At 37.7% G+C, this 9,048-nt stretch overlaps 1 protein-coding gene across 1 annotated transcript; it reads left to right on the plus strand.

Annotated features, from left to right (window-relative positions):
- The first annotated feature begins 6,048 nt into the window (after positions 1-6,048).
- On the plus strand, positions 6,049-8,494 carry LOC136207445 (uncharacterized). Its single transcript, XM_065998693.1, has 2 exons — positions 6,049-6,491; positions 7,524-8,494. The coding sequence occupies exons 1-2, from the start codon at positions 6,159-6,161 to the stop codon at positions 7,908-7,910; spliced, it is 720 nt and encodes a 239-aa protein (XP_065854765.1). The 5' UTR covers positions 6,049-6,158; the 3' UTR covers positions 7,911-8,494.
- The last annotated feature ends 554 nt before the right edge of the window (positions 8,495-9,048 follow it).

Here is a 9,048-nt window from a genome sequence, read left to right on the forward strand (position 1 = left end):
AAGAGTGGGGACCGCATTCGACCTTCTTGTCTGTTGGAGGTACAGGACTCTGTATCTGGAGCCATTGGACTCTCGTGGGGCTCAGCTGCACTAGCATATCTATACCGTCATCTAGGTATTGCTAGCAGAGGAGACTGCAGGCAGATCACGGGTTGTCTGACACTGCTTTAGGCATGGATTTATGAGTACTTCCCGTGCTTCAGGCCTCAGCGGGAAGGAGTCACATTAGATCCAGCGATGCCGAGAGCTTGCATGTGGCCATCTATACCGTTGGAGAAGAGCGGGGATCGACTGAAATCATATCGCGTCCGGCTTGATAGATTGACTGCTGATGAGGTATAATTTCAATTTAATTAAAAAAACCAAATTCATTTACTTGTATTATTTGTATGTTAATGTTTTTGTATACGTTTGTAGGTGATGTGGATGCCGTATAGTCCTGATGTCATTACGCATACCCCCAGGACGATATATGCCGGATGGATACGTTACAGGGATGTGATCGAGCCGTACATGCCGGGGAGATGCCTTCGCCAATTAGGTTACGTGCAGACCATACCTCGACCGATCTTGAGGCTGTTGAATTCCGTACGTCCTTGGTCCAGCTTGAAGTATCGGGTAGAAGTGCCCGCCGATATGGCGGAGGATCTTTGGACCTCGTTTCCCGAGGCTTGCATGCTTATATTGTCTCGGTTCACTCTTGCACGGACTCCTTCGGACTGTGAGGAGTAGTACATGACGTGGTACTGCCTGCATTCACACCCTCAGCTACTACCGGATATGCCTGCACCCGGACCGGTTATTCATACTCGCTCGAATAGCGAAGTGGTAAGTAATTTAATTTTTAATCAATTTATTTACAATTATCAAATTATATTAAATGAAGTGATATTTATTCATTTTGGGTTATTTCTTTTGCTAGTGGGTTAGCCGTTGGGCTAACTAGGGAGAAGGTGCATTGGACGCGATGAACCTTCTTGATGAGGATGTTGCGGCTGAATGGAGGCAGTCGTACGACCAGATTTTGGATGCTTGGAATTTCGCCAAGTGATTTGTGGTTGTGTTTTTAGTACTTTTTATTATAAGTATATGGACGTTAGCATTTTAGTACTTTTTGGCATTCAGATAATATCTTTTATTATGTACTTGGTATTTTAGTACTTTAATTTTATAAGTACGTTGTTAATTACTATTTGTTAAACAGAATCAAACATAATCAACCTGACCAAACAGAAATCAATCAGAAACATATATAAAGCTAACTGGATCAATCCAGATCAATACAGAATCAATACAGAAACACATATAAAGCTAACTGGATCAATCAAGATCAATACAGAATCAATACAGACACAAACTGTAACTCGAATGAATAAAACTGAGTCAAAACAGTGACTGTTTATTATCCAGATCAATACAAAATCAATCAGAAACATATATAAAGCTAACTGGATCAATCCAGAATCAACCTGAAACATATATAAAGCTAACTGGATCAATCCAGATCAATACAGAATCAATACAGAAACGTATATAAAGCTAACTGGATCAATCAAGATCAATACAAAATCAATACAGACACAAACTATAACTCGGATGAACAAAACTAAGTCAAAACAGTGACTGTTTATTATCCAGATCAATACAGAATCAATCAGAAACATATATAAAGCTAACTGGATCAATCCAGAATCAACCTGAAACATATATAAAGCTAACTGGATCAATCCAGATCAATACAAAATCAATACAGAAACGTATATAAAGCTAACTAGATCAATCAAGATCAATACAGAATCAATACAGACACAAACTGTAACTCGAATGAACAAAACTGAGTCAAAACAGTGACTGTTTATTATCCAAATCAATACAGAATCAATCAGAAACATATATAAAGCTAACTGGATCAATCCAGAATCAACCTGAAACATATGTAAAGCTAACTGGATCAATCCAGATCAATACAAAATCAAAATAAAAACGTATATAAAGCTAACTGGATCAATCAAGATCAATACAGAATCAATATAGACATAAACTGTAACTCGAATGAACAAAACTGAGTCAAAACAGTGACTATTTATTATCCAGATCAATACAAAATCAATCAAAAACATATATAAAGCTAACTGGATCAATCCATAATCAACCTGAAACATATATAAAGCTAACTGGATCAATCCAGATCAATACAGAATCAATACAGAGTCAATATAGACACAACCTGTAATTCGAATGAACAAAAATGAGTCAAAACAGTGACTGTCCTAGCTGCATATATAAAGCTAAATGGATCTAAGTTGAACCAGTCTTGTCCATAGGTGTTGTTCCCACCCTTCAACGCTACGTTCATGGTGTTGTTTCCACCATTCTAGTACATAGGGGACTGGAAAATTAGGAGATAAATTTAAACGAATATAGTGGCGACAGTGCGTACCCAAATGAGCTATGCAGATCTCTCGTTCTGGTTTCGTAGCAGTGGAAGGGGCATACACTAGTAAAACAGTACCACAAAAACTAGAGTTATTTCCACCCATGTAACCGAAAAACATTACAGCAGCATTGTACAATGTAGCAATCAGAAACAAGTCATCATAAGCGAGCATCCAATGCTCCTGCGAACAAGCTCCACCGTCCCAACTGATTCTATTAATTACTGCATCAACACCGTCAATTAACACAGATTCATACCGAGAACGGTTAGCAATTACTTCATTCCTAAGGTGATGCCTAACTGATTGCCACTTCTCTTCGGTGCCAAAAATGTAGGAAGAAACAACACGGAAGCCACAATTTCCATCACCGACTACGTCGCAATATGTTTCAACGTAGGGCTTAATGATCCCAATTATTTTGTCAGAATGAACGAAATCATTAACTTCATACGTATTTCCATCTGCATTGAGTGAAATAAGATATTGTAAACCGCACATAGCTTATGTTAAGTGTAAATGAATTAGATATTGCAAAACTGTATTACCTAAGGATGCAAAATTATGGACAGCTGATGAAGAGCTTTTCCTACCACTTCTACCACTTCTACCACGGCTCATAGACAAACTACTAGAACGAGCATGTCCACGCCGAGTTTCGTTGTACTCCCAGGCACTAGGCATACGTTTTGTAGATTTACCCGCATTCGGTCGTCCTTGAACGTTAATTTTCACATCAGGTTCGGTGTAATGTGCTTGATCAGGGTGTAGTTGATCATGTATAAGTATTGAAATGTTTCGCAGAAAGGCTGGGTCACCTTTAGAGACCTGGTCGACTAAGGATTTAAAATATCTCTGATCCTCTGTCTGATCATGACACCCTTCAGTTTCATGAGTCTGACCATAATTAATCAAAAGTGTTCTCCAGAACACATGAAACCTCTCAACACTGATCATATCGCCAGACTCATAAGCTTGTTTGATCTCGCATGCACATGGTATCTGATGAGAGGTTCTCAATACACATCCACAACGCGCATTCACTTCATGGCTCAAACTTCTCATGCGAGCTAACTCAACATTGATCAGTTGCATGCAGTAGTGTGAGACTTTGCATACTAGGTAGTTAAAGGGGAATCCGGAGTAAGAGACTCCTTTACGAAGCCTGGACTGCTCAAGCATGTACCTAATAAGAACATAAACATACTATCAGTTGACTGAGAGTTACAAATACATGATAAGAATACAAACATCTTCCAATAGAACCTATTGAAAATACCTGATATGAGTTGCCTGGGCTTCTATCTGCTTATGAACCTTTTGCCATACCGTATCCAGCGATCCTGTGGATGTATTGAGCCATTGCTTTAGACTCGCATGTTCGCTCTCCACACGACAAGTGGTTGTGTTGCCAAAATGTAAGAAATTTTTCGTTCATGCAACAACAAACTTCTCCTTATGCACCAACCACGTCTCCTCAACGTACGAGATAAGAGTTTGGTACCTGCTCATCGAATCCTGCATCTTGCCCAGATTTTCCTCGTACTCCGCAATGGATAAGGATTCAATTAATGTTCTCCATTTTCCATTCTTGAATTTATCGGCAATTGATTTGTCTCCCATAATTTTGTACGTCCGATCTTCTACATCCTTGTTTATATGCCAGGTGCATAGCAAATGTGCTGTATGTGGAAAAACCTCCAGAATCGGTTTCAACAACCCCAACTCCCTATCACTGACGATAACAGTCGGGTTGAGATCAAACCCAATCAAAACCCTCAGCCGCTGCAGGACCCAACGGTAACTTCCTTCAGTCTCATCTTTAATGATGGCATATGCGATTTTGAAATTGTTATTACAAGGTGTCATCCCAACAATTTCAACAAATGGCATTTTGTACTTGTTGGTTTTGTACGTGGAATCAATGCCGATGTACTAGTGACAAGTCCTGAATAAATCTACTGATTCTGGATATGCCATAAACACATGTGTAATGACGCTGGAATCACCCTCAGTTTGCGTATAATGAGCATACTTGTTCTCGAGAGCGATATGATAGAACTGACTAGCCAAGTCTCTACCTTCAAACCCATCCTTCCGCATCTTATCTCTATAGTTGTAGACGTGTTTAATTGTTGGGTGGTCTTTAGGATGCTTTTCTTTAACGGCTGCTAAAATAGCACAAGGCTTTGCTTGAGCCGAACTCATATCACGAACGATTAATTTAGATGCGATACTGAGTCCGCTCATCTGCCGACTTCCCTCTGGATACACACGTAACAAATGATTGTGCTGACCAGTTAATCCAGCCTTAGCCTTTATCCCCCAACCAGTAAGGCCTGACCGTTGATAGGCTTTAATCTCAAATTTACACCTGCACGCTTTAGTTTTAGTTTTTCGTATTAACCCTGCGTCATCTGTTTTCCCTCTGTAGCGTTCACCCCGTGAACATCTCAATTGCTTTTGCTTTCCACCATTTTTATGCGAAGATATTGTAATCTCAAACCCAATTCGAATAGCTACCTGTTTTGCCCAAGTAACAACATCTTCACACGAAGGGAAAACGGTGTCCGTTATAAAACGAGAACTGTAATCAATGTCGTCCGGTTGCCAATCTTCTAACGGTTCCTGAATATATAAAAAATGCATAATATGTATTAACAATACGCACAAAAATGTTAAAAAAATGGCATTCGGTTGCATAATAGGTATTAACAATACATGTAAAAATTTAAAAATATAAATTTAGGGCTTAGTCGGGTTAAAAATTACAATTCCGAGCTTGTTCGGGCCTCGTATAGGCTAAACGGACAGGCTGTCCCGTTAAAATGCAAAAAATTGGGCAAATTATGCCTAAAGGGGCAGCCTGCCCGTTCCACCGTAGGTGGGAACGGGTAGTTCGGCCGTGCGGACGAGCGGCATGCGGCGCCCGTTTAGGCCAAATCCAATTAAAAAAAATTCAAAATTTAATAAACGAAATTTTAATTTAAATTTATATCGTAGGATTACCTCGTGTACGAAATTCATGGTCTTCGAGAATGCTCGGGTCCATTTTCGTCCAATTAGGGTTTTTAGGCTTGGGAGAGAAAGAGAGGAAAAAAAAAGTTTTGGTTTTTGATAAAAAAATTATGACAAGGGCATAAATGTCAAAAGAGTGCGGTGGTTGGAAAAAATATTGCGGTATATAGCAATACTCAAGTTTATTTGTGACTTTTGGATTTCCTTTTCTTTGTGTTTTTTCATTTTTCTGTAACTCTTATTTTTTTTTATTATTTTAATTAGTGGGCTATTAATTATTTAATATATTATAAATATAAATATGTTATTTTTAATTAATTAAATTTTTTTAATTTTGATTTTTTACTACGTTGACAACTCATCAAAAAGACCTCTAAAATATTTATGTTCATTTCTCTCTGCTTCCGCTATTATATATAGTATAGATAGGTTACGGTCGGAGTTTTTACACAAGAATATTGAATTGAATTTGGTGACATGTCATTTTCAAATTATTCACGAAAAAATTCATGACAATTTATTTACGTGTCCATTCCGGTAATTGTTATTCCCGAAATCTATAATGATTACAAGAGAAATCAAATGGGTTTAGAGTTTTGTGTTGGTTGGATTTCTGCAAGAAAACGCTAGGCACCATGGCGCTTTCTGTTTTGGAGGCTAATTATCTAAAGGTTTGAAACTTGAGGTTTAGAAAGAATCCCAGAAATGAGAGCCTCTCTTCTCCAGCCCCAGTTGTTCACTGCACAACCATTGTTCTCATTCCTAAACCCTCACGAATTCGCTCATAATAGGTCCTTTCCCTTCCCTACCCGCCATTATCTTGGCTGGAACAATTCCAGGTCCACTTCATCCACTCGGCGCAGCGGAATCAATTTCGAAGATGAGCTCTACGCCTACGGTGATGATGATTTCCGGTTCACTGGCGCCTCTAAACAGAGGGTATGGTGGTCTAATGATGAAATTAATAAATGGTTTGATGATGATGATGATGACGATGATGATAAGGAAGAGGAAGAGGATGAATTCTGGATTTTCAAGGTGACTGTTCTTTCCTTCCTCCCTATTGTGATTTTAATGGTAGATTCGTTGAGGGTAAAGTTGATTAATATTGTTAATTGGTCGTTAGCAATGGAAATTCGATCTTGCATTTCTTATCCTCAATTCTGTATTAGCCTATTTGAATTTGAAGCAAGCAGGAATCAGAGGACTCAGTTCTTCTAAACTAGATTGCTAATAGTGCTAAAGATTGTTTATCTGGAGATCATAATTTGTATTGCTAGAATGAAGATTTTATCCCCTCCATTTCATGGTTAGTTGTTTGGTGCATCTAACTAACAATTATTTAGAATTTAGCAATTAAATTTAGTTCTTCTTCAGGGTAGTTTTAGTTGCAATCTAATTCTTTGGTTCCAGTTAGTAAGAGGGATCTTGAACTAAGAAATAGATTTTAGAAGCTAAAAAAGTATCTTGAGCAATTTCAGTAATCGGGTCCATTGATATAGTATCTTGAGCAACTTTTTCTATTGAACTGTGAAAACTTAGGTAATCAAATATTCATTATGTTGTTTCTCTAGATATGAGATTGGAAGGTAATGAAAACAAACAAGCATAACCAACCTGTAGTGAGATAAACTTTTGAATAGCATATGTACTCAGTTCATGATATTGCTGACTGCAAATTGGGGCTTAATCAGGTTTCAGGAAGTATATTTTACTGAAAGGGGTTTTATTTTGGGGGAAGAAAAAAAGGATATTGTTCGCTGCGTAAGATCAAACCAAACAGTGTTAATGCATCATACTATAACCTCTCTTCCTCAAGGGGAAGGTTGTGATCAGCTCATTGTAGCTCATCACGGATTAGTGGCTTCTTGAAGAGAGTACACATAAAATTGTAACCTCAACTTGTCAATTGATTGTAGCTGTTTACTATAATAGCATCAGTTATGCCCTCTAAATCGTAGGATTGCGATTAGTCTGTCAGTTTATGGTCTTGTTAATTTGTAGAACTTGATGGTTCAAGATAAAGTTCGTCATTATTACTGAAAGAATGTGCTGATATTATGCTACTAGGTGTTTAGAGCTTTTGGTTGGATGGTACCAGCCATTGGCATATCATTGCTGCTAAGAACAGGTACAAATGATTTCTACACGGCAAATAATTTCTTCACCGCATTAGCAGTACCGCTAGGACAGACTGCACTATCTCTTGTGATTGATAAGGTCTGGGGAAGTAAAAGCCAGAGATCTAAACCCAGGGGTAGGAAACGAACCAGAACCAGAACCAGGAGCAGAAAGAAACCATTTGTTAGGCCTAGAAGTAGGGAAGAAACAAGTAAGAGGAAAGACAATACAACTCGTGAGGAAGAGGGGGGCTACGAATCATGGATGGCAGCAGCTGGTAGTTCCCGTAAGAAAAATGGCAAAAAGGTTCATCCATTTGGTGGGTGGGACGAGTAAAGGGAAAGGTAGATAAGTTACAAAAGTAACGAAACAAAAGCAAACCGAGTTGGGCAAGAAGAGTGAAGGACACAGCATTGTTCCTTGGGTTGCTGATTGCTGTTTTCCCATTCTTGGGATCTTGGCCTAGGTTCTTATTTTGATTCAGTTCATCCCTTAACCATATGAATGTTAGTTAACAAAGAAAGATGGAAGGTCATTTAGTTGGAGATGGATAAAATTGGTCGAAATCGGAGCTGCCTTGCAGCAGAATGAGCTAGAAATGATACAACAGCTCCATATATATGACATTGTTCATGCTGTCTCCATGTTTGTTTCCAGGAACAAGACACATTATTTTGTCATCGTAGGAATCAGAGTCTTGTAGTTACCTGTGAATCATGTATAATTTGTATTGTATCCCTAAAGAATTAGGTTGATGTTGCTAGTAATGCAGCTTGTGAATAATGTATATGCATCTCGCTTTATGAAGATAGAGTGTTGGTGGCACAATAGTTATCAATGCTACAAATAATGGCTTGAATTAAAGCACTATTTAGCCCGTGTCTTATAGTAATCAATCACATTTGGTTCAATTTTGACAGAAATTAGCGCGTATTTTAGGAGACTCGTTAAATGTTTGTGTTTGATGATTATTAATCGCAACACAATTGTTATAATATTTTGTCTCTACTTAGTTGTCTCAATTTTCTTATAATATTTTCCATTCAAAAACTACTTATTTCTCCATTTTTATAACTTCGGTGAAAATCAGTTTTCTACCAGATTAGCAAGCATCTCAAGTGTGATTTAATGGGTCTCTTTATATACGTGCTATAATGTCAAGATCAAATGTTATTGATTGTTATTCGCCAAAGGTTAATGTTATAAAATAATAGGTCAACAAATTATTCAAATGGTAAGGAGCGTTTCCTCTCTTTTTTTTAATGCAAATGGGCTCTTTCCCATTTAATGTCCCATATTTGAATTAAAGCTGTGACAACTAGATTTGAGAATAAATCTTAAATTGGATTAATTATTTCAATAAAAAGATCTAAAATTGAAGTGAACCGTTAATTTTTTCATTAAGACCGAATTGAATTGTATCATTGATTTATAGTGGTACAATTTTGGAGATCTTTAAAGAGAAATTTACATA

This window comes from Euphorbia lathyris, chromosome 9 (genome assembly GCF_963576675.1).
Source record: "Euphorbia lathyris chromosome 9, ddEupLath1.1, whole genome shotgun sequence".
Classification (NCBI taxonomy): domain Eukaryota; kingdom Viridiplantae; phylum Streptophyta; class Magnoliopsida; order Malpighiales; family Euphorbiaceae; genus Euphorbia; species Euphorbia lathyris.